General features: G+C 37.2%; 2 protein-coding genes across 13 annotated transcripts; one reads left to right on the forward strand and one right to left on the reverse strand.

Moving 5' to 3' along the window:
* Window positions 1-403: 403 nt before the first annotated feature.
* LOC132626719 (uncharacterized) lies at window positions 404-3,146 on the reverse strand. 2 transcript variants are annotated; one of them, XM_060341689.1, is made up of 3 exons: window positions 2,772-3,146; window positions 2,253-2,328; window positions 404-673 (listed from the first exon to the last, which is right to left on the reverse strand). In XM_060341689.1, exons 1-3 carry the CDS (start codon window positions 3,144-3,146, stop codon window positions 636-638), a joined length of 489 nt encoding a protein of 162 aa, XP_060197672.1. In that variant the 3' UTR covers window positions 404-635. The 2 variants fall into 2 exon arrangements, with proteins under 2 accessions (XP_060197672.1, XP_060197671.1); XM_060341688.1 differs by lacking the exon at window positions 2,253-2,328.
* Window positions 2,972-8,533, forward strand: LOC132626717 (uncharacterized). 11 transcript variants are annotated; one of them, XM_060341679.1, is made up of 9 exons: window positions 3,186-3,330; window positions 4,200-5,204; window positions 5,352-5,414; window positions 5,562-5,814; window positions 6,083-6,325; window positions 6,408-6,614; window positions 6,694-6,786; window positions 6,891-6,992; window positions 7,897-8,533. In XM_060341679.1, exons 5-9 carry the CDS (start codon window positions 6,161-6,163, stop codon window positions 8,338-8,340), a joined length of 1,011 nt encoding a protein of 336 aa, XP_060197662.1. In that variant the 5' UTR covers window positions 3,186-3,330; window positions 4,200-5,204; window positions 5,352-5,414; window positions 5,562-5,814; window positions 6,083-6,160; the 3' UTR covers window positions 8,341-8,533. The 11 variants fall into 11 exon arrangements, with proteins under 11 accessions (XP_060197663.1, XP_060197664.1, XP_060197667.1 ...); XM_060341683.1 differs by lacking the exon at window positions 5,352-5,414 and having other exon boundaries at window positions 4,200-4,429; window positions 5,147-5,204; XM_060341680.1 differs by lacking the exons at window positions 3,186-3,330; window positions 5,352-5,414 and adding an exon at window positions 2,972-3,109.
* The last annotated feature ends 18,527 nt before the right edge of the window (window positions 8,534-27,060 follow it).

Below are 27,060 nucleotides of genomic sequence, written 5' to 3' on the forward strand. Positions count from 1 at the left end.
TATTCCCAAATCTTCCTTTCTTCTTGTCCACCAATTTCTCTTTGTTTGCCTTTAAGGCGGACTCAAGCCTAGCTTTTCTCCTTTGCCTAGTGTTTGAAGCTTTATAAGTAATATAATTCCTGACTTTCCCACTTCTTAGAGTTATAGGGTCAGACGATCTCTTGACTACGATCTTTAGAATGATATCACCATCGAAGTCTACTTCCTCAGAGGAGTTGTCAGACCTTTCCTTCTCCGAAGATGGTCCTCTTAAGTGTCACGACCCTAATTACCAATCGTGCGAGCACCTACCTTATTATCACTAGTAGGCGAACCCTTCCCCGTTAACCCATTAATCATCAACCAATTTCAACTTCTTTAATCATTTATTAACAGTCAATAGATAAGTGAATAAATGAATAAATAAAACAAGTCAAAAATTAATAGATAATATGCGGAAGTCTTAACTATTACAGCCCCACGATCTGAAAGTCATCGTACAAGGGCTCAACTAACAATGAAAATTGAAGCATATCTCAAATATAATAACACTTAATGTCTGGAATAAAAGTAGACATCTGGAAAGAGAGATCTTCAGGTGCCATGGCATGGATAGACGCTCACCCTCGGATTTGATCGAGCAAACTAGCTTCAAGCTAGAGATGTAATCTGGATAAAATCTCTGGAACACAATCTGCACTCAAAAAGGGTGCAGCAAGGTAGTATCAGTACAAATACTATGTACCGGTAAGCATCATAGGCCGACTAAGATTAGTTCACATATATAAGCATAAAATCAACAAGATAAACAGATAGACACTTAATATTCAATCCAAGTAACAGAATATCCCATAACAGAGTCATAACCTAAGATGAAGCTTCTAACCCACAAGTCTGTCAAGTTTCAGTAATCTCACCTGATAATCACAAGCCTAAGTTCCTTCCCTAGGTAGAGTCACTAATCCACAATTTAACTTAGTCAATGATCATATCAATACCACAACAGCCGTTTCAGCAAACACACCAAAATCAGAGCTAAACGAGCCATATAATAATGCAGAATAAAATGTAATGATGTGCAATGCAAAATATGATGATGTGCAATGCAATGTAATTCAATGCACTGGCCAAATACACACTGTACACACATGCTAGTGATGTCATAGCTCAGTAGTCATGACCTGCAACGAACCCATGGTGTCCATGTACCACTCGTTCCGGATCCACTCCTCAGACCAGAGTTTTAAATCCTCCGCCCCGGAAAGAACCTCGGTCGCGGACCATATCAATATATCCCTCGTTTTCGAAACGAACCTCGGACCACGAGCCATAATCTAGGTCACATATGTGCCTTTCCATATATCTGTACGTAACGACATTTCCTGCCCTCTTATTATCCATGCTCAAATCATCAAGTACCATGTATCAAATAGTATCACAAGTTCAACAAGAAGATTATATTAACTTCTTCATAAATTTCACATCACAATGTATGTCTTAACGTATTCCAGTTCATTAGTATGTATGGACTATGAACAATTAGTAATATCAATGTCAAACACAAGGCATCATGCCACAAGTCTTCCAAACTATTTCCATCATGCATGAGTGTATGAATGCATAAATGAGTGTAAACATAGTAAATCCATACAAACCCAAACAGTGAAGGTACAAGTCACAAAGCCACAAGTCATATCAGGACTTAGATCGACTCAACTATGAAATGAATCATACAAACCGTCTCAACTAACATATGAGTCTATGTCCCTCTTTACTTCCTCATATAGCAAGTACGCCTCACACTAAGTCTTGCATCACTAAGAAATTGCACTTTTCTATATATTATCATCAACAATAAATCATGCATCAAGTGTTCATCTACGTACTATCATAAATATATAAACTACAATTCAGGTCTAAACTTAGTATCCTTCCTTTCTCCGATAATATATGTCACAATAAGAGAAAACTGAGTGCAACACGACAATTTAGGCAATAAGTCTAATCACAATAATAGGGCAACAAGCCACCATCAACAACAATCAACCTAGTAGAAATGCATCCCGAATCACGACAGTATGAATACAACTACACCTCATATTTCAATACATAACGTAATGGCGACGAGCCCACAAAATCAGAAGTCATACCAACCTAGCAAGTATCCAACATAAACACCATTTTCGAAGACCTAATCATGCTTTCTCCCATCAATTCTACACATTACGCACGTTTTGCTAATCAAAGTCTAACTAAAGTAAGCCATAACCTACCTGGAATGCAGAACATGAGCCATGAACTACTCCACACGAGTCTTCTATTTTCGAAGCGCCTCATGACGGTCAAAGTCTAACAATATGATGCTAAGTAAGCAACAAACCATGTATTTAAATAAGAACTATAATTTGGGGAAGAAGACCCCTTACTTCTACCCCTTTTTAATGGATGAAACCTTCATTTAATGGTGAATTTATCATAACTTCTATCTCTACAATCAATAACCTTCAATCCGTGGGTTTCTAATCAATTTACCCTTCCAAACAGATTTTAGGACAAAACTTTCATTTTTATTAGAACCCTAAGTCTCAACATACAATTTCAACAATAAGAAATCAAATTCCCTTCCTAGAAAGTGATAATCTATACTACTAGATGATTAATCAACAACCCACCAATTATTTAAGGGTTTACTAATTCTAGGGTTCTAGGATTTTCACCCACCATTGATGGACCTTAAAATAATCATGAAACTTGAAGAACAAAGAAAAGGAACAAATAAAGATGAGACTTACTCTCCAAGATGCTTTCACCAAAGAATCGAATGAATTTTGCCTTTTTCTCTCTTGAAAACTAACTTCTCTCTTGAAAACTGACTTTGGGGTCTTGGGAATAATCGGTAGGATTTGAGGGATTAAAACAGGGCATTCTTCCCCCCATCGGCCGCTGTAGCGGCTAGTTGGTCGTTGCAGCTGTCCTGCTATAGCGGCCTTATGGTCGCTACAGTGGACGTCACTACCAAAAAAGTGCTCATTAGCCACGGTTTCAGAAACCGTGGCAAAATTAGCCAACAATATGAACGTTCTCCACGTATAAGAAAATGACGCTAAAATATCGTGGAAAAATCTGGCGGGTACTAAAAATTTCACTCCCTCCCTCTTTTTTTCCATTTCCCCCCATTTATTTACATTGTTAATGTTTTCTTTTTGGTTTCTAATTAATTGTTCCCTTTTAACAATACCCACAACCAAAACTCTCTAGAAACATCAGTAGTTCTTTGCCCTTCTCCATTCTCCAAATATGTGTGTGTACTCTATCCAGGTAGACCCAGCTTTGCCCTTCTCCATTCTTCAGGTAGCCTTTGATAATTTCCAATTTTCAACTTCTTTTACTTTCTCGTTTTGTTAGTTTTTGCTTTGTTTACTTTCTCGATTTTTTTTTCTTACTGCTAAATTATATAGAAACAATTTCTTACTTTAAATTGGGTCTTTCTGGCTAGTGCTTTCATGTTTACTGCAATTTTTGTTTTGGTGGGGTGGGGGGGGGGGGGGGGGGGTCTTCTAATTTCATCTAAATGTGTGGGTAAAACGATTTTGAATACCAATTTTACCCTTTGATGCTGCAATAGTTGATTTACTTGTTTATTTGTGTTCGAATTTATGTTTGTGAAACTTACATTGTTGCATGTTTGGGAATCCCTAAAGGATAACAGTTCTTTTTTCTTTCTTTTTTTAATTTAGCTACTGCATTTTTTAATTATTGTATTAGCCGGTTGTATTAGTATGCTTGTTTACCGGTATCTTGTTCTTATGGCTTGTCTTGGTTGGAGTACCAAATCTCTATCACAATGACATTGTTAATTCTTTGTAGCCTTCAGTTTAATCTGAAATTTGTGAATAGTTTTGATGAGGGCATAAAATTTCTGACAATTTTGTTTGAAGGTGACTGGTTTTGGTTGATTTCTTGTGATTATGTTTGAAGGCGATTTCTGGTGATTGTATTTGAGCTTGTATGTGCTTGTTGGTCAAGTTTTCTCGAATACACATGATTAAGTGACTTTGAGATACCTTAATTTAAGAGGCGAAATTGAAGTCAATATACTTTATCTTTAATAGCTCATGTTAATAAGGTATCTTTGACTAGGTATTGTGTGAGATTTTCATCGTAGAGATTAGGCTTAAGTTTGGCAATGAACTCACTGCCCCACCTTGTCTGTTTTCTAGGCATTTATCACCTGGCCTTCTAGCCTAGAAAGCAGGTTGGCCACTTCATCAACTTACCAGTGTTGTCTTCCCTATTATGAGAGATGGAAGAATTTTGCTCACATGCTATTTGAAATAGGATTGGGAATTCCTCCATCAGGATGATATGGTTCAGCCACCTATCCTTCCAAAACCTGATATGTATACCATTTCCTGCTGCCAGATAAGGCCTTTAGTTATTCTCACTTTATGTATGATATTTCTCTGTTTCTTATTCCTATATTATATATGCAGATGAGGTTCTTAATAGTTTTCCGCCCTTGCTTCTTATGTGGTTTTCAAACTTAGAAACAAATTTTGTTGCTTTAATTTTAAGTTCATTAAAGTTTTCAGTGTACACTTAGAAAACAATTCTATTACAACTTAAATTTTCTGTATTCTTATACTTTCTATGTTATGATTGCGTTATTGATCTTAGGCGGAGATATCTACGGAGGCTAGTGAGGAATCTTGCGAGATTAGTTCATCAGTCCCGTCAAAAAGAGCTAAAAACAAGCTTCTTTTGGTTTGGATACTTTCTTGAAATTGCCTCGTGCTAGTAGAAATGAAAGGTTAAAAGCGTAATGTAACGCCCGTAAAATGATCGATGCAGTGCACTCTAGGTCTGGAACTTCAAATTTGAAGCGACATATAGATACACAAAGATAATAGGTCATCAGCGTGCTTTATGAACTTAACTGGAGTAATTAATATCAGCAGTGATTGATCTATACTGCTAAATGAAGCCCTGGTACCATTGAGATGTTCAGTTACCATCTTGATCTCCATTAAGTCTCTAACATTCATGGTTGAATTTCTTATGTAAAGAAATAAAGATAGGATTTTTAACATGCTTAAGATCCAATTTCCTCTTTAATCAGTTTTTTCTTGATAATTTCAGAGAATTCTGTTTCTTTCTGGACTTTCAGGAATTGAATTTATATTGGTTGAGAGTGTTCTGTTTTCAGAATTAAAGGTTCAATTGAGGTAAGTCTGTAGTTATCTTTTCCTGGTTTCTTGCATTTCGTTTTGTGCTATATTCTTCTCTGTTTTAGGAGTGGTCTTCACATGCATTAGGTAATATTTTGATTTCCCTTCCCTTTTTCTTGTCTTTTTTTGTTGTTGTCTACTCAGATAAGAAGGTCATCATTGCTGGGTTCATTGGGCATTGTTGATGGTTGAGGGTTAAGGATTAAAGTATTATGGGTTCTTGTTGTTTGGTTCATTAGTTATATCTGAAATGATTGGATTAAATCTCAAATGGACTTACCCATTTGAATTTCTTGGCTGCAAAATGTGTGGTGTTGGTTGTCATTGCATAAAACCTATTGTTTATATTTCTAGGAGATCATGAAGAGAAAATGCAAAAATTCAGCCCAAGCAATGTTGGAAAGTCTACGAGGACAGCAAGCTGACAATAATAGCTCAACTTCCCAAGTTCTGCAGCGGCAAATTAGTCGTGATCAACTTGATGCCCAACCTGAGAATGAGAACATAGAAACTCCTATACTCGGTGATGGCAACTTAAATTCTTCTTCAAGCTCTAATGAAGCTAACTCACAACAGAAAAAGGAGCCCTTAGTTGTCAATATTAGAGGTTAGAAATAAACTTAATGCAATTGTTAAATTGAAATAGTGGAGTTTGATTGGTTGTTTAAAACCGTTATATCTTGAAAGTGTTTCTGTTTGTTTGTACTTGTTCTTGATTAGCTATGGAATATGTGTGTTTGTGTGTGAATGAAGACGCTAACTCTTCATATTATGTTGTTAACAAAAGAACTGAATTCCTCTTTCCTGGAAACGAAAACATAAGAATGCAATCCTGCTTTCTCATTAATGTTGATGATTGCTTGTTAAAATCATAGATACTTTGACGGGAGAAGTTACAACTCAAAAGATGCAAGCAGATCGAGTTTGGAACTTGGAAAGAAATAAAAAAAATAATGGTGGAACTCAATGGAGATGGACAAGGAAGTAATAATGGTTCAAACTTGCTTGTGAGATTTCTTGGCAAACTTTCTCAAAAGTCAACAGTTTATCCCATATCGGTTGAGAGATGGGATAGGATGCCAGATGCGAAAAGCCGCCTACAGTGGAAGCTTATTGAGGTAACTATCTGAATTCGTTCAAGTTCAATTAGTGTATCTATTGTCATTAGATATTGATTTATGAATGTAAAACTATTTGAAGGAGAATTTTGAGTTTGATTATGCTGCTGGAAATAAATGGGTGATGCGTACTTTATGCGAAAGATGGAGGGCTTATAAATATAAGTTAAGAAACGAGAACCTCTACCCTAACAAAAGTAAGGAAGAGATACTTGCTAAAACTCCCGAGAACGTGGATTCTATTGATTGTGCTGCTTTTGTGCATCACTGTAAAGAGGATAAGGTGAAGGTAATTGTTCTTCATAAAAGGAAAATTATTTCACGTAATTCATGTCCAGTTATATATATAAATTGTTTGAGAATTGCAGGCTCAAAGTGAACAAAATGCAAGAAATCGACGTAAACTTAAAGTCCCTCATGCCGGTGGTAGCAAAAGCAATGCAAGGAGAGTTCGTCAAATGGTAAGTTTCTTTATCTTGGATTTTGTTTTGGAAATCACTTTATTGTACCAAATAAAATGTGTTGCATGCTACTTATTTTTTAATCTATACTTGATTAATTATAGGAGATAAAATATGGAAGGCCTGTGTGCCGAAGTGAGGTTGTTTTGTCAACTTTACTAAAAAAGGATGGCAATTATGTGAATGAAGAAGGGAAGATTATAGCTGTAAGTTCCATACACTTATTCATTTTCAAATTTCAGTTACAATGTTGATTTTTTGTTGAGGATGAAGGATAGTGGCGGTTCTGTGGTTTTTGGTTGTATCTCTGTTTTAGTAGTTACATTTACTATGTTCTTAATCCTTGTTCTTTGCAAAAGAAGAGGAAATTTGTGTGTCGGAAATCTAAGCTCTAAAATTTTTAGGAATGTAATCTAGCTAGCAGTTTAAAATGGCAATGCTCCCTGGCTGTCTTCTCTCTTTCTGGATATGAAATGCATCCATTTATAGCTTAATAATAGTATCATATATTTGTTCCTTCCCTGTCGCCACAGAATCGCTTTTTTACTCCCGGAAGCTTAGAATCTATCAATAATGTGTTCTAATAGGTTTCAAGTGTACACTTTGTTTAATTGGTATAATATAGGAAGAATGATGTTAGAGCTAGACTATTGTTTATTCTTTCGGAGCATTGAATAAAAAATGAAAATGTACTTTTCTGAAATGTTTGCATAGCTGCTTCTAATCCCATAGTCGTTTAATGGAAGTATGATTTCAGGTCCTTTCAGGACTAGATTATATACGTATAAGAATTTATTGCATGCCTTTGGTTGAATGTTGTGCTAGCAAATTAGACTATGATACAGATGATCTATTCTTGTTTATGTGATTCCGCACCTTATTTCTTATTCTCTTTTAAGTAGAAAACCATGCTATAGGTCTATACATTTTTTTAATCCGAGAAACTGATACAAAACATGCCTTATTTTTTGGGATATTTCATGGATTGAGAAGCCATGTGGTAGCTTTGGTCCTTAACTTGCATTTGAATGTTCAATTTTTATGATTTGATTCAGCTCACTTTGTCACAAGTCTTCATGTACACTCTCATTTCTTCTATTTTACTTGTAGGATAAAATATCAGAGCATCTATCTCAAGATCAAGAACGTGCTGCCACTTTAGGTGTTCCTTTGAAGATATTTTCTCATCCTAATAACGCCATTGGAAAAGTATATGGAGCTGAACATTCTGGTCGTGTGCGTGGTTTAGGTGGAAATGTATACCCCTCGGCTGCTTTTGGAATGCCTAGATGTTCAATCAGTCATACGAATTTTGGTGGTTCTACTAATATGTCTCATCAACGTGTTGAAGACCTAGAGAAACATGTAGAAACCTTGAAAGAGAAGCTGACTGGATATGAGGAGACAAAGGAAAAGCTTGAGGAGACCAAGGAACACCTTGTTGAGACCAAGGAACGGCTTGCGCAAAATGAGAATCACTTGGCAACTCTTCATACGTTTTTACAAGCTAAATTTGGTAGTGAGTTGCCTAGTTTCAACTTACATTCTTCTTAGCCTTTTGTGCATAGTATATTTTTGAACCACTATATGTGGTGTACCTCTACTTTTTGCATTTCCATTACACTAGTAATTGTGGTATCTTTTTGGTATATTCAAGGCTTGAAACTTATGTCTTGTTAGTAAGATATATGTATATGATAAGTAGAATATTGGAACTTTGATCTTTATAGCAATGATGATTTGTGTATTATGGTGAGTGTATTAGTTAATGCCTATCATTATGTACTGATACAAGAATATGCAGGGAAAAAAATTATAATTTCAAAAAAAAAAAAAAAAAAAAATCTGTGCACATTTGCCACGGTCGAACCGTGGCTAAATAATATGATGATTTTGTAAAATAATTACCTTACCCTTTAAATTAGCCATGGTTCTTGTGTGGGTAATTAAAATATTCAAATAGAATTCTATTTTTTGTAGTCAAATTTACCCATGGTCAAAGCGTGGCTATATGTACAATAAACTGTGGCCAAATAAATGTTGCCACGGAGACTAAAACCGTGGCTAATTTGCTGGCGACGCCCCGTATGGGCCCGCTAGAAACAGTGGGCAAAGACCGTGGCAAAGTAGGGTTACCCATGGTTAAGGTACCCTTTAGCCACGGTTTTGCGCATGGCTAATGAGCATTTTTTTGGTAGTGGACCTGCTGGAGCAGTCCGCACTAAAAAGAGCATAACTCCCTCATCTGGAGGCGAAATGCGATAATTCTTTTTCCTATAGCTTCATAATTTTGATATGGATCTAATGGTTGAAACCTCACCCAAAACAAAGGTTAGATGATCAATCTGGAGCCATTTCTATCCACAGACCTCTGGCGAAAACACTGAATACGAGCGCAACAAAACCCAAACCCATCCGAAACTCTTCGGAACCTCACCAAAACTTGTGGACAAGTTCAAAATCATCATAATCATATTTTGGACCTTCCAAAACATTGACACGGGGTCGTACTAACCCGGCGTTGATTGTGGTCAACTCTAACTCGTCAACTTAACTAGTTTCTCCCTCAAAGATTCAATTTACACTCAAACCTTGCGGAGACCAACCCAATGACTTCATTAAGTTATAGATTATACTAACGAGACTTGGGGAAGGTTTAACAAGGTTAAATGGATCAAAACACTATAACGACTAAATGGGTCGTTACATTAAGTGCATAACAGTAGGGATAACATCTCTAATTACTTTAGGGGGGTCTGGAATCTCAACTACGATGGGAGTAGTCCGAAGTATAAATGATTCGAACACTCTTTGTGCTGAGAGACCAGGTCCCTCCTACACATCCCCTGTACTTTCTTCTTTTCCTTGAACGTTTTTACTATCCTTCTCAGTCTACATGGCATCATCAAACCCAACCACTATTTCTTTTTCACTCTCCAGTATATTAGAAAATTGCACTCTTTTCTCCGATAGGTTACTATCTATAACTGAGATGGAGTCCTCTGCTCCTTTTTACACAACCAAAGAAATTAGGACTACTTGAGATTTCTGCACTAACTTCATTTTCCTTAGTGGTACCTCCATTTATTGAGTCTTAAATATTCTCACAATTTGCATGTTCAGCAATAGAACTTTGGATATTGGTATTTAAACACTCAGAGCTCATGATGTTGCTTGAAACTTCCACTCCATCATCCCTTGCGTTGATTTTCTCAGTGGTTTGGAGGAATTTTGAGACCGAAAGTGTTTGACTACTGCCGTCTGAAACAGGTTTTTTAGATGGAACGAGATCTGAGGATGTGTTTTTAGAAAGTGAGGGGAAGAGTTTTATGTCTGGGATAGCTTGAGAGGTGGGTTCATTATTAAACATGATTGATCTTGGCCAAGGTTTCGAGAGGAAGATGAGGGATTTGAGTTTGTGAATGTTACACTAACAAAGGGAACAAAGAAGATGGGTTTAATAAGAGAGAGACACAAATAGTAGCCTTAGATATTTGAGACAAGGAACTGATTCTGATTGGTTAATACCTGAAGTTTCTTACAGACCGGGTCGGTCCAGGAAAAATGTAACGTTTAGGCTCAGGATTTTAGGCGGGAAGATTTTTAATGACATGACATGTTTAGCAGTTTAACACACATATATAAGCATTGGAGAAAGTACTAACCTAAATCACAGGAACCGGGTTCCTTGACAGTTTTTTTAAGTAGCAGGAAACTCGGAAGTATGCAATGTCTCTAATACTTATGTTGTCCTGAGAGTGGTATGAGAGTATGTTTCTCCTTGGTCACTGTCATTTAGAATGTGAAGATCTTCTTTTGATCATGTGGTCTCTTCTTCAGTAGCAGCTAGTTTCAATAACTTAGGAAGGTGTTTTTAATTTTTTTAAAGACACATACATTCTTTAAGGTTCCTTGAGTGAGGTGACATTCTTCATTATTCAAAAGGATTTTGAGCAATGATACGTTTTGACTGTCCTTTCCTCACCCAAGTCTTCTGGCTGAATTACTGACTACGTTTGAGAGCGTCCCAGATCTCCTTTGCTGTTTCACAAGAGGAAACTAGATTGTACTCCCCTGATCCAATGCTTTGAAGGAGAATCTTTTTAGCTTATTGAACTTTTTGTACAGTAAAGCCATTCAACTCGGGGAGATGAGAACCATAACAGATCATGTCCCATAGATTTTTATCCTTACCAGTGATGAAGTCTTACATTCTAACCTTCCACCATTCATAATTTTCAGCGCTAAAGCTTGGTGGTCTTGAGATAAATTCTCCCTTCTTTTGGTTTAGTGAGCTAGCTATGAAGAGATCCTTTCTAGGTGTTAACCTTTTAGAAAGAACCTGCTCTGATACCAAATGATGAAGGCTATGCGTCCACCAAACACAATATGAAGAGACCTGGTTGAGTACCAGTTCCCTTATGTAATGTAGTAAGTACAGAAGGCAAGATTTTATCATGGAAAGCTCCTTGCTCAAGGGATTAAAAATCATGACCTACACAAGTAGGATTTCAATTCCACTACATAAGCACCTTCAGGTTACAACTCTTATCGTAAGATAAGAATTAACTCCCATAATCCCTCACCCTTACAATAACTCTTATGCAACCTAGGAACTAACTCATATAGTCCCTCAACCTTTGCAATACTCCGATTGCAAGCACCTCCACTTGACTAACTCTAGCCAAGAAAAGTAATACACCTAGACTCGATCTAGCCTAGTGTACCACTCAAAGGCACCCTTTGAGATTTTGCTGTGACTAACTCTAGCCACACGCTAATACAACTAAGCTAACTCTAGACTAGTGTACCACTCAAGAGCTTGTGGAAGCAACCTTGAGAATTTAGAACACCTACAAACAGCTTCCTTTTTGGGAAGAGTAGGTTTACAGTTTAAGCACAAGTAAACAAAGACTTACAACAACCTAAAGAACATAGACAATATCTTGTGTCTGGATCAGGTTCTTCAGATTGTAGATGGCTTTGTTCTTAAGAGCACTTGAGAAACCTGTGTCGGCAGATTTTGCAAAATATGGATTAGGTTTTTCAAGTCTACTCAATATGTTGTCATCGTGTTGTATATATAGTGGGAGCATGTGGGATGGATAGAGACCACTCATTCCCTTTGACCTAAAGCATGGGCCAACTCATTGTTATACATGTATGCAACACGTGGCTCGACTTTACAACTATTCTGTACTGAGGGTGCAAGGTGCACATAGAGCAGGTTATAGACCAGGTCTCCATCTTGTTCTGAAGTAGTTTGACAATCATCAAAACACAAATGCACTTGGACTTATCAATAACTTTGTTAGAGACATCATAGCACGTAAAGAAATCACTTTACATGTTCTTTTTACACACAAGATGCTAGTTGATCCCTTAATGAAGCCAATACTTGGGAATCTGTTTACTGAACATGTGAAATATCTATGCTTTCACAGATTGTAGAATGTTGTATTTCCTTGTTTGAATATTTTGAACATGACATATGGATATCTACTTTTTGAAAGAATGTACATGTTATTTGTTTCTAATTATTCTATATATTATTAATAATTGGCACATATATAATACAAGATTATGTTGTACATGTTGATAAGGTCCATTTTCTCATACAAGAAATTGCCTTTGGCACTCATGAGGAGCGAGGCATTATGAGACATTTGGATTTCTTAATGTTAAAAAGGCAACTAAAATGCACCATATTGTGCGTAAAAACATGTCATTGAATTTTCCCTGATAGATTATTAAAATGAGATCCAAAAAGAAATATTAAATTATGTGGGATGACTTTACATGAAGAAAAATAGAAAAGTAATTTTTGTTTGATAAACTTTAAAGTTGGATGACTTTTATGCCATAAAAAAAATAGAAAAGTGATTGTTATATGATTGTAACGACCCTCTAGGTCGTTTTGAGCTTTGGACTCTTTTCCCCAAAATACCATTCTTGTAGCTTTAAAATGATATTCTTAATTTGCGGAATGGGTGATGCGGTTCCCGAGGCAATTGGATGAGTATCAGAGAAGAAATAGTAAAATTCGAAGTTCTTAAGTTAAGAAAATAGAGAAGGTTAACCAAAGTCAACATTCTAGGTTAATTGAGTTGAGTCGGAGTTTCGTTGATTTCATGATATCCGGAATATGATTTATAACTTAATCAAGTAGTTGGTTCGAATCATGAGGGGAGCGGGTGTTTTGGACCCTTGGTAGATATTCCAGTTGACGTTTAGAATTTGAGTTGACCACTGTCAACATCCGGTCGAGGCGACTCTAGATTTGTTTTTCTGAAAGTTTCACCAGGTTTGTATGATGATTATGGACATGTACACAAATTTTGTTTAGATTCCGATGAATTTCAGATGGATTTGGATTGTGGCGCGCTCGTATTTGATGTTTGGCGTCGTTTCTTTGGGTATAAAGGGTACCATATTGAGAAAATATGCTAAATTTTGTTTTGATAGACTTATCTGATCTGTATCGTGATTACGGAACTATAACCAAAAAGAATTGTAGAATTTCGAGGTCGTATAAGGGAGTTATGCCAATTTTAGTATCGAGAAAAATTGATGGTTTTCTGGTGCAGACCATTGTTCTTCGAATGCGAGGGGGGTCCCCCAAACACGAAGAAAGAAATTTTGGGTTGACCGGTAGACGCAAAAAGTTGTTCTTCGTGAACACGAATGTCTTCCGTTAAGGCGGAGAATTTTTGCATAGATAGTGTTTTAAATGGACATAACAAATATTTTAGTATTTTTTAGCATAGTTTGAGTTCTAGAGCTCGGTTTAGGGTGATTTCGCGGCGTTCCTATCGTTTTTGAAAGGGAGTAAGTATCTAATCCTTATTTTGGTATTTCCCTATTATTACGTCCGTTGGTTATCATTTTTATCCGCATTTGGATAGTAGAATTTAGGGTTTTGAGTACCAAAGTTGAGAAATGGTAATTCTTTGACTTGGAGGGCTATTGATGGTTGGTTTTGATTAATTTTCTGGATTTAGAACCTACGGGCTATAGGTAACCTGATTTTGTGACGAAATTACAGTTTTGACCTACAGGGCTCAGGACTGGCTTTTAGGATGACTTTTTGGACCTGAGTTATTACCATCACAATATGGGTTTTAACAGACTCGTACACTCCTGTAGATTGTGTATTTGACAATTTTGGAGTGTTCGAAGTCACTCCAAAAAAGAAGAGCGATTTTTGGAGGTTCGTGGCGCATTGGCTCGGCATTCGAGCTATTTTAAAACTTCTAGACTTCGTTTGAGGGCGTTTTCGATAAAGATAATAAAATAAGCTTAATAATAAGGGTAAAGGCGTAATAGGGGATCTCGTATCTGTGACGTGATGGGCATTGATACGAGTACCGGTGTCATAATATGGGTAGTAGTGTAATGTGTAGTTATTGGCCGTGACCCAAGAATGCCAAAGCATGTGGACATTAGCTGTTATGTGCTACTTTCTTATACTTGAATGTTAATTGTGTTTGGACATTTTAAGGAACCCGTACACTCATGATAAATATGTTGGTAAACTTATTTGAATTTGTTGGCTATTAAGCATTGTTGATGAACTTACCTGAACATGTTGGCTATTAAGTCTGAACAGTTGATGAACTTACTTGAACGCGTTGGCTATTAAGTCTGAATTGTTGATGAACTTACTTAAACTTGTTGGCTATTAAGTACGGATTTGAGACATTCATTAGCTTATGTGTTTTATCATGCATATGCATATGGTTGGATCGAGTTTCACGCTTGCAACGGGGTGCATTATATTGCATGATAAATTGACCTCTTAAAGTCAGGAGCATGATATTGATATTGGGAGGCCTAAACCCGATGTGATTTGGGAGATCTGATATTCCGGGTGGTATATGGACTTAGCGGACCCCAATGGGTAACATCTTCCATACAGTCCTGGAAGCTTTATGTGTATACGGAGCATACTGCATTGCATTTCTGTCACGACCCGACTAGGGGGCCGCGACGAGCACCCGGCGTTAGCCCACTCGGGCACCCCTTAGCTTACACTTAGACTTACATCTAGGTGAGCCACATCATTAATCATACATTTCTAAGCATCGACCATGCTAGTCCCATTGGACGACAACATCTTCAATCATCATAGGCATATATGCCACAACAATGTACATGGGCCGACGAGGCCAACAAAATGATATACAAAATATAGGCCGACAAGGCCAGACATATCTAACCATATACAACTACGAGCCTCTAAGAAGAGTAAAACATATCACATGAGCGGGACAGGACCCCGCTATGCCCATAATTATACACACAAAATAATAAGTACCCAAAAGATATGGCTCCGAAGGAAATGGAGCTCCGCTATGTAATCTCTGAATAAGCAGCTATGAATCAAGTCTGTCTCCCTGTGCACCTGCGGGCATGACGCAGCGTCCACAAACAAAAGGACGTCAGTACGAAGAATGTACTGAGTATGTAAAGCATGATCAACATCAATATAGAAGCATCATAGACAATATATGAAGTGGCATAGGAGGGAAGACAATAATATCATCATCATGGCACTTACCTGCCTTTCATAGGAACTTTCCATTTCTCATGCGTATTTCATAATAGTGCTCGTATTCGTATACATGCCCCTATTCGCATTCATATACATAGTCTTTTCACATTCATATTCATATTATATACATAGCCATACACTTATATACATACATAGCGTACCCGACCATAAGGTTCGGTGTTTCATACATACTTGGCCAACCAAGGCTCAATGTTATTTCTACCCGGCCCTACCAAGGCTTCAGGGTTATCCGTACCATCTGCAGATGTGTGCGCGCGTTACGTAATCATATACATACATAAATATATACATCCATATACATATATTCTACCCGGCATTATAAGTTCGGGGTTCATTATAGCCCTGTATAGGCACACATACGTATAATATCCCATAGGCACCTTTAGCATCATTATTATTATCGTCATCATTACTATCATCTTCATTATCGTTACATCTAGATCATGGGCCTACTCGTCATACGAAGAGCGTAGTGCAATCGTAGTATGTATCAAGGGTCGTGAGCTTACAAGCTCGGAAAATTTATCAATTGAAGGCAACATACACGTATAGAGGATTTAGAGAATTGGCCAAAGAACCATGCCTTATGAAAGAAGGGTTAGCCTTACATACCTTTTCGTCGGACTATTCTACACTTGCACGTCCCCTTCTAATGTTAGCGTTTCTACCTTCATTAATATCATAACAATGGCCATTAGTCATTCACATTATCCACATTATCTAGATTTCTCAATTTGTTTCTAATTCACCCATGTTCAAGGTCATAACACCCAAATTCGTCCATTCGCCTAAAGTTTCTAGTTCATGATCTTAATACCATTTATAACATGCTCATATCACAACACAACTACATTCATGATTCAATTCAAACTATTCCTCAAAATGTCACTATTCATCATTCATAACCCATCTTACCATATTTTCTACAATCCATGTTTAATTCTCCAATACCTTAAACATCATGTAATAATCACGAATCTTACCTTAGAAGTTGTAGGAACAAACTTTAGTTGATAATACCCCACTTTGAGCAAAAACCCTAGTTTTTCTCCATGTGGATTTCTTGACTTGGATGACCTTTGATGATGTTCTTACTCTTGATTCACTTTGTTTTATGTTGTTGATGACTTATGATCCTTGAAAACTTGGATAATAAATGTAGAGAGAGGTTTTAGAGAGAAGGTGTGTAATGTGGAAATGAAATAAAACAAGTGTTGGTCCCTTTATTTAATGAATTGCAAAATTTGTGCTGCGGTGAACAGTAGTCGTCCATGGAGGTTTACGGTCCGTATTCCAGTTTACGGACCGTCCCTCGTGGTCGTCTTCAACCCTAAGCAGAACCAGAAACTTTGGCTGCATGCATGGTGATTTACGACCATGGTTTACGGGCCGTAAATCACTTTACGGTCCGTCCACCAGGTCGTTTTTAACCATTTACTCGACTGGCAGAAAGTTGAAGTTTTTGCATGCCACTTTACGACTGCCAGTTTACGGACCATATTCCATTATACGGTCCGTATTTTGCACTTTACGACCACTGGGCAGTTTTGCCAACTTTCAACTTTTCACATTTCTCGACTTTTCATTCTAATCATTCTCGTCCATATACGCACATTGCTCATGAAACATTATACACTCGCACTCCTCGCACACATCACTAGTTCGTTTACTTGCGTACCAACGGAAAAATTTCCGAGGTGTAACAATTTCATTATCCATTCCTTATATTATTACTTGGTTGGCTTCTTATCTAATTCTATGACTATCTGATTATATGTTTATCTAAGTACATGTGCTTCCCGTACTCATGCTACACTTGTTGCACTCTTTGTGGTGCAGATTCGATCCTAAAGTACAAGTGGGACCCGCAGAGTTGTTTGAGTTTGAGACAGTGATTTTAGGAGATCGTGTGAGCTGCTTGGCTGATCGGCAGCACCCTTCTTCTTCTTCTATCCTTTTGTTTATTTCAGCCTTTCCTTTGTATCCAGACAGTGTATTAGTGAATTTCAGACTTGTATTTATTTATAGTGGCTCTTTTACACATGGCACCATCTTGGGTGGTATTTCTAGTTGTTTCCGGATTTGGTTATTTCTAAAAGATCCAGTATTAGGATATTCATCTTATCTCTTTTCTTTTCTGCTTAATTAACTTAATTGAATTGGTTAATGATGAGGCAGTCTTACCTATCGGTTGGGAATAGGTGCCATCACGACTTATGATTTTTGGGTCGTGATAGTGATTAAGGTTCATGAATTGCTTTGTAAAAGTAAATTCTTATGACTTATGAGTAATGTTCTGTACAGTAAGGGATCGTTTGGTAGCTAAGTTAGAATTATGCATGTATTAGTAATACAAGGATTAGTTATGAAGAAATATATGTACTATCTTATGCATAATATAATACATCAGATTCCCTCATAACTTATACATATATTAGTTACGCTGGTTTATAAATTGCAAACCAAACACCAAATATAGTATTACTATTACAGAATTGAATACATAAATAACTTGGCTCCTAACCAGCAACCAAACAACCCTAAGTTTCAAGAAGTAGTCCCAGGTTAGCCAGTCATCATAAAACACAATTGCAAGATGCATTTCGTGGCTATTACTCCATCCATCCCAATTTATGTGATGTACTTTGACTGGGCATGGAGTTTAAGAAATAAATGAGGACTTTTGAATCTTGTGGTATAGAATAAGCCAAAGATGTTTGTGTGATTATGAGGGTGTTTGACTAAACTTATAAGCTGGTCAAACCAGTTTATAAGCACTTTTCGGCTTATCTCCGTGTTTGGTAAAAATAAAAGTACTTATAAGTCAAGTGCTTATAAGCCAAAAATAAGTCATAAGCCATAAGTAGGTCTACTCCAATTTATTTTTTGAGATTACAAGCACATTTAGTTTGACTAAGACTTTTACTATTCTATCCCTAATATTTTTTTGTAATTCCTGAAATACCCTTACTCTAATAAAATCTAACCCTCTGTATGACGACACTTCCTCACCCTACGTCCTTAAAACCTAGCAGCTCTTCCCTACCTACATTAAAAACATACCAGAACCTGAAACTCTTCTCCATTAGAAGCAGTCGGATTGATCTGCTTTGCTTAAAAGTTTTGACGCTTTTGTTCTCCTTTTTCACATTTGTTTACAAGTTTTTTTTGCTTTAATGTCGAGTATGGTGCAGTATGTTTAACTTTGTGTTTATATATAGGTAGAGTTCTGTGAGTTATAAGATAACAATATATGTATTTGTGATACATATATTTTTTATTTTGTTAAATCTCTATTGACGAAAAAATTAAAATAAAGAAGTTAAATGCCTACAGAAATTTCATGTCAACACCATGCCCTTTCTTCCTTTCTTCAATCCCAGGAAAAAAAAAAATCATACATTTCACTGTTCTCTTTAAAAAAAATCCATTCTCATAAGTTCTTGAAGGAGAAATCATGCACATATTGTATGTTGTCATTTCATTATCCCTTGTTAAACTATTAAAAATAAAATGAGGCATTAATTATTGGAGTCCGGAACCTAAATGACCCAAAAAAAGAGCAATTGAACCAAAATAACCCAACAAAAAAAAGTGGTACAGAAGTACCTTTAACGCAGGAATTTCCGGCGCTAAAGGGCTTCCCTTCTCTCCTTTAGCGCAGTCAAATACTGCACTATAGGACCCTGAGATAAAACTATCGGGTTCCACCACTGGTCCCCCCTCCCCCGCCCCAACCAACACTTCAAAAAAAAATTGAGACCGCCATTGAAGGAGAAAAAAGGTCGGGTCCCACAACCAAAAATTTCATTTTCTATTCAAATTTCGTTTGGAAAGTCTAGACTCTCAGTATATTCAAGTCAAGGAACAAGATTCCAAGGTCGAATTTTGAAAAAAAAGCGACGTACACTCGATTCGAACAACCCTACAACATGCTTCAAACAAGGTATTTTACTATGAAATTTTCTCATTATCTTGTTAAATACATTATAATTCTAAGCATGATCAATTCATCGCCTCGAATTTCGAAAACTATTTTTTTTTCTTTTTTAATTTTTTTTGAGCAGTTTGGAATTGCCACTACCCTTTTTTTATTTTTATTTTTTTGTTAATTTTTTAATTGTTAATTGATTATGATTTGATTATGAATTGTTAATTTGTTAATTGTTTATTAATTATTTAATTAGAAAAAATATAGTAATCTCCTATGAACTGCCCTTTTTTTTGTTAATTTATTAGTTGTTAATTGATTATGATCTGATTATGAATTGTTAATTTTTTAATTGTCTATTAATTGTTTAATTAGAAAAAATATAGTAATCTCCTATTATTTGTTAATTATGCCATTGTTAATTTTTTAATTGTTTATTTAGAAAAAATATAGTAATCTCCTATTATTGTTTAATTATGCCATTGTTAATTTATTTATTTGTGAAATTATGTATCCCATGTTAATTGTTAATATGATAATTAGTTATCTAATTTTATGTGTTAATTATTAAATTAATTATTAATTAGGTAGTTAATACAATTTCTCGTTAAATTAGTTCCTTATTTCCTTATTTTTAGTTAGGAGAACAATTAGTTAGAAATTGATAAATTGTCATAAAATATAGTACAACATAATTATCATAATTCACATATTCCCTATAAATGATTAAAACGTTAATATAATTTCACTTTAATTTCGAGAATAATGAATAATTTGGTTTCTACAAATACGACACCTTCATGGATCCGAACATTCACCCGGGGCTCAATGATAGATCTGTACTTTATTTGCAAGATAATCATTGGTTCGAGCTATTATGGGGTGGTCTTATAGGGATAGGGACTAGGCTTCGTCCCCGTAGGCTGCAGAGAGCGTGAATTCTTTTATGCGAGCATTCCCCACCTCCCCACGTCTTAGAGATATTGTTTTGGGGCGGTATCTATCGTTGTGTCTCCATTGGTGGGGTACAACATGATTGGGCACTCATTATGGCCATGGTTGAGCGGTGGAGCCGGAGACGCATACCTTCCATCTACGCACTGGTGAGGCCACGATCACGCTTCAGGACGTGGAGGTCATGTTTGGTTTGCGAGTAGATGGATACCCATTATACAGTCGGGTTGAGCCTCCACCTGGTAGTACATAGGTGTCGGAGTTGACTAGGCTCACCCACTTCTAGCCTGCATGCCCCACCACTATCTTGGGACAGAGTCGGTGTAGAATAGTGCTCTCTGCGATTATTTGCTTGAGGAGCCTCCTGTTGACGACGACACTGATCAAAAGATTGTTGATCGTCACGCCCGTTTGTATCTGCTCATTATATTCTGGGGCATCCTGTTCCCAAACACATCGGGTGCATATGTCAGCTTATTGTATTTGATATTTTTGGAGCATCTGGACCGTTTGGAAGACTACAGCTGGGGCGGTGTTGTTTTGGTGTACCTCTACCGATGCCTATGCCGAGCGACTATTGGCTATATCAGTAATGTGTGTGGATTTTTTTCTCTTCTCCATGTATTATTTTAAGTGTGTGTTCCTTTAATGTAAACATACCTCTTGAAACGATGACTAATTTTAATATCGCTTTTAGTTATGGGCGTGGAAAAGGATCCTGCCTTTTCAGCCCGTACCTAGGCATCACCTTCCTCCACATGCCCTATGTGAGGAGGTGGACGGCAGGGTTTTTTCGGGATGTGGATAGTCACCACAATATTCTTCCATTCCGAGACCAGCTTGATCGCATGACGGACGATGCAGTAAAACTATTTAACTTTAAACTATTAATTTAATTATTTCATTTTCTACTTGTTGATCACTAATTTGTAGCTATATTTTATGCAGCTATTTGTATAGACGTCGTACGCTGCTATTTTGGATGGTTTGCCGGCCTTTTGCAGGGCTGGTCAGGCCGTGTGGATGTTGCGATGTCCATTGATACACTTGGAGATCGTTGAGGACCACATGCCTAACTGCGTCTTACGACAGTTTGGGCATTGACAGAATATAACCCCCCCCCCCCCCTGGGCATTCGCCATGATCTCGGACACTACACGCTGGACAATCGAGCAGCCATTGATGATGCGTTTCTGGCTTTCATGGACGTCCAGATCCAGTGTTGGGAGAACAGGTTGGATAGTTTAGTGGAGGTCGGTCATGCGACTCTGTCATGCCCCAAAACCCACCCTAGACGTGACCGGCATTCGACGTCATGAACAACATCGGAAGAACCTAAAAGATGCAATAACAACACTTGAACCCGTCAGGTTCAATATTCACCTCCAACAGTTTATAAAATAAATACAATTAAATCATGATATATGAATTAAATCAACGGAAGTCTTTAGTATTATAAAACTTAATCAAAACGTGACGAACGCCCAAGAGTTAAACAAAACTCAACAACTACCAACAAGAATGTGTACTATGGAGCTTCTAAGATAAAAGAGTAATTTGTCTGACACATCGAGACGCAGCCCAAAAAACTAGAATAGTAAATAAATATGATAAGGGGTGTCCCACGAATGAACATGTGGGCTCATCAAGTCAGCAGCAACAACAATTCCTTCTTAAGCGTTTTGAGTATCAAGAACCTGCTCTTCTCCGTTACCTAACATACCATCAAAAACAACAATGATATGCCTGAGTACTTCGTACTCAGTGAGTGTCTAAGGGGCAATAGTTAACAAAACAAGATATAATGAATAAAATCAATAAAATGATATCAATGAAAATAACAGTTCAAACCCAGGAATAAAGTAAGTCAGATACATTGAAGAGTCATCACAGAATCCAACAACGAAGGACACATTAAATTAACTCCTTACCATTTACCAGTCCAAGTATTTCACTTACGAATTCACTATCACCGCAAGCCACTCACATGTAACAAGATACGAAACAAGCCACTCACAGGATAATCAAAGTACGAAACAAGCCACTCACAGGCTGATCAATCAATCGATACTCCGGGTTAGGAAACCATGGAGGCTAATCGTCCTCTGGACTAGCACATCAATAGATATTCCGAGCTAGGAAGCGACAGAGGCTAATCGTCCTCTGGACTAGCACAGCCATAGATACTCCAGTCTAGGAAGATACGGAGGCTAATCGTCCTCTGGACTAGCATAGCAATAGATACTCCGGTGTAGGAAGATACGGAGGCTAATTGTCCTCTGGACTAGCACAATAATAGATACTCCGGGCTAGGAAGAAACGGAGGTCAATCGTCCTCTGGACTGACACAACAATACTCATATCGATACGTTAGGATCCATAACGGCTAATCGTCCTCTACACTAGCACAGCTTGCCCATACAGGCCCAAACACAAATAAAATACACATCATGGCATATTACCGAATCATCAATGATGGCTTAGAGCCGAATCTTACTTCTCAAGTCATCATCTCAAAATACAGGCATTTCAAGTCTTAACCGATTTAGAATCTTATTCAAATCTCTTATTCAATTTTTAAGTTCAAGAAATCCATTCAACAACAAAACAAGTTTAAGGTCCAACCTTCAGAAAAATAAGTTCAATCATCCAATAATGGGAAAATCGAGCTTCACAAAGTAGTATAATTTATATAAGGTTCGATGCAGGCTTGACCCTACACACGCATGACAATCATCTTTAATTCCAAAAGAACTTCCACCAGACAAGAGTTATGACTTATATAAACAATCAAGGGAGAATTCTCAAATACAAATCATTCTTTCAAAATACAAACGTACTTCAAAAGCAGACATACTTGAAAAGACGATTTTTGAAATATAGACATACTTCAAGAAAGATTTTTGGGAAAATCTAGACATACCTCAAATCTCTCTCAAACGCACTTTCCAAGATTCAATAATCACACTAAAATGGTTTCAGATGAGAACTATTAGAGCTTTAATCCAATTCTAGCCATATACCCCCTTTATAGGAAAACTAGGGTTTTCATGTCTAGAATGTATTCTTGAACACTTCATGAATCAATCATGGATTCTAATCCCATAGGATAACCTACACTAGTCTAAACCCTTTCAATAACATCAGAAAAGTCAAGGATCATACCTTATTGAAGGAATCTCAACGTCTCCAAACGTCCCTTTCTTCCTCTCTTTCTTGGGTTTCAAGAATCTAGGGTTTTTGAAAGATGAACTAGTGTTAATTTGATGTGATTGATGAAGTAATGATGGGAATTGATCAAGAACTCACCTTATATGTTTTGGGGAAACCCTAGGGCTGTTTCCTCTCAAAAGGTCGGCCAAAACGAAGTGCGAATGAATATAACGAAGTTAGGCTTTTATAAAATTTCGGGAAAAATCGTTTCAGGCATAAAATGGCCTGGTGCGTCGCCCAGGGCGGCGCACATAGTGTATCCCTTTCGACGGTGTCAAAATTTTTAGTTTCCTGAAAATTTGGCCTGGGGCGCCGCCTAGGTCGCCGCACACACCTAATTTTCGCACTGCACAGATGATGCTCAGTAAAATGGACATAACTCCTAGAACAGAGCTCTGTTAGAGCTGGGAAACCTACCGTTTGAAAGGTTGTTAAAATACCTAAAACTTTAATGTTTTGAGTTTTCTCAAATTCCTAACGAAAATATCCTAAAACTGGCCATAAGTGCAGACTGTCTCAGACTTAAACAAATTTAGAAGACCTTAAGAACTTTACTTTTTGGTTTGAGTTCAAAACGACTGTTTAAAACTCGAATTCATCCCGAATGGATTCATATGGCTATAATATCAACTTAATACTGGTTTTCATACATTCACACCTAACTCGAATTTACGGGATATTACAGACTCCCATCATGGTTTACATGCATTGGTACCATGGGATCACACGCCACTTGATTGGCAACCCCGCTTTACGTCCCCCAAGGGATGTAGGATACGCAGCATTCACGGGACAGTATGAGGTGTTGGTAAGTTTATCGCTTTTGGATTTATTTAGGTGTATTAATTATTACGTTTAAAAATTAACTATTTTTTTACTGTTGAAAACAAATGCAGCTGGTGACCGTACAACGCACTCGCTTATTGGGGTTAGACCATATATCTATCCCCGAGGTTGCGAGGCTTGCTTGGGAGATGGTACGGATAACTGAGGACGGTATCCAGCAGGCAGGAGAGATTAGGCACATGCATGATCCTATTCTAGAAGGTCAGTATCAGGCGGTAGAGGAGGTCGTGTTGCTAGAGGACGTGCAACTGCTAGAGGACGCGGTGCTGCTAGAGGACCTAGTGATAGAGGACGCGGTTATGCTAGAGGACGTGGTGGTAGGGGACACCATCTAATAAATAAGACAGATGAGGCCGCTCACATTCCAGAGGCCGCTCCCATTCCAGTCCATCCATAGCCATTCGAGCCCAGTGGCAGCTCAGCTGGACTGTCGTCAACTACATTTACGTTGGCGCGCCTACTTACGTAGATACATGAGTCTTCATCTCAGCCGAGCCATCATGCGTACCAGGAGCTACATGATGACATCGATTGGGCGGAGCTTCGCGCATCATTACAGGAGGAACGACCAGTGAGAAATGTAGACGGTCCCAGGTTTCTTGACTTCGATGATTTTTTAGTGACGGTTAGTATTTAAAATACTTATTATATATATATATATATATATATATATATATATATATATATATATATATATATATGTTACTTATTATTTCATAATTTTTTATATTTTAGGATTCGGTGCTAGCGGGTCCATCAGAGCCACCCACTCAAGCGTTTTCTCATAGGCCTGCTGAGCCATAGGTGTCTTCTCATGAGTCTGCCAAGCCACAGGTGTCTTTTCATGAGTTTTTCGAGCCACAGGTATCTTCTCATGAGTCTACCGAGCCACATGTGTCTTCTCATGAGAATGTCGAGCCAAAGGTAAGATATTTAGTGAAACTTAAATTTATTCAATATAAGGTGAATATTACTTTATTTTTTAAAACATTTATTTGGACCTCGAACAGCACACCGCTCCAGCTTTAGCCTTTCAGCATCCCGTCCATCAGACTACTTCATATTCTGCACCAGACCCACCTCAGGCACCCTCTACTCAAACACCCGTTGATAGACAGGTTTGATTTTTTTTTTAACAAACTTTAATGTATTCAATATAAATAAAAATTGGTACTAATTTTTATGTATTTTTTAGGTTCATCCTTCGGCGCCTGCGGACACACCTCCCGACGATGACGACGATTCGTCTCCCGATGCGGATCAGCCTGATATTCTGAGCGTACCAGAGGGACTAGATCCCAAGAAGAAGCATGCTATACTCAAGGGGGCAAGGGGAAGGGGAAGGGCGGATGATCATGGCTTAGAGCACCCCGTTATTAAGAGGAGAAAGAGGGATGAAGATGATGGCGAGGGCGCTGGGGATGGTATTAGCCTTAGGCCTAAGGATAGTCTCAAGCATACCAAATGTGGGACCCATCCACGATAGTGTATATGCAATTAAGTTGTACAATTGAAGTAAATATTATACATTTTTTGCGTATCTATTTATATTTATAAATATTATCTTAGTCTTTATTCGTGTGACATCCTAAATTGATCATAAAAAAAAAAATCGTGACATGTTCAAAATAATGTTACGCATTAATTTAAAAATAACACGAAACCCTAAAACATAAATAACTTAAAGCTAATGACAACAAGTTTTCAACCAAAAACTTACTTAGAGCACTTTTCAACCACTAAAACGACAATCGAAGTTTTGCGTATCCTTGATGTATTGAGCCTACCTTATCAATCGCACAAAAATAAGTCAGGTTCTATATAAATTATTGAAGTCAGGTTCTATATAAAATATTGAAGTTCCGGGGTCTCGAAGCATGATTAATTTAGGGTTAAAGTAGTGTGAAAATGTAAAAGAAAGAGAGCTTAACCACAAAAAAAAAGATAAAAAAAAAAGAAAAAAAGAAAACGAGGGAGTAGGTCCTTTAGCGCAGGAAATTCCTACATTAAAGAACTTAACCGTGTTGTTACGGTTAAGTCCTTTAACGCAGGAATTTTCTGCTCTAACGGTACTTTGGTACCACTTTTTGTTAGGTTATTTTGGTTCAAATGCTCTTTTTTTGGGTCATTTAGGTTCCAGACTCTTAATTATTGTGCATTTGAATTAATTTGGAATTTAAAAATTTATAAAAATAATGTTCTTATTAGTGTAAACAACTTTAAGGGTATAAGTCATTTTAACACAAAAAATGGTTATGAACACTTTTTTTGCCAAACACTTAAGCAGCTTATTATCAGTTTCAGCACCTTTATCCAAACACATAATTGCTTATTTATCAAATCAACTTCAACACTTAAAAATGCTTATCAGCCACTTTCAATCAGCTAAGCCAAATCAGCTAAGCCAAATGGGCTCTATAGATCATCTCGTTAAGCGTAAAAGGTGAAGTTTAAAGTAAAATTATTGTCAATTAAGTAAATGTGTAATTCTTTTTTGGACTGATTAAAAAAAAAGTGTATCATATAAATTGGGACAGATAGAGTACTGTTTTTTTTATTAAGAAAAACTTAACTAACATAACTAATAAATTTAGCAATATTTCTTTTATAAAAGACAGAGAAACGGCTATTTAAGTCTTTCAGCGTAAATTCATATGAGCGATCCAACCAAGGATTAAGGCCGTGTGATATTTGCTACTGCTGTAGCCTGTAGAGCAACTTGTCTGCTCCCAACAATTGTGCTACCGACTGATTT

This window comes from Lycium barbarum, chromosome 2 (genome assembly GCF_019175385.1).
Source record: "Lycium barbarum isolate Lr01 chromosome 2, ASM1917538v2, whole genome shotgun sequence".
In the NCBI taxonomy this organism is placed as follows: Eukaryota; Viridiplantae; Streptophyta; class Magnoliopsida; order Solanales; family Solanaceae; genus Lycium; species Lycium barbarum.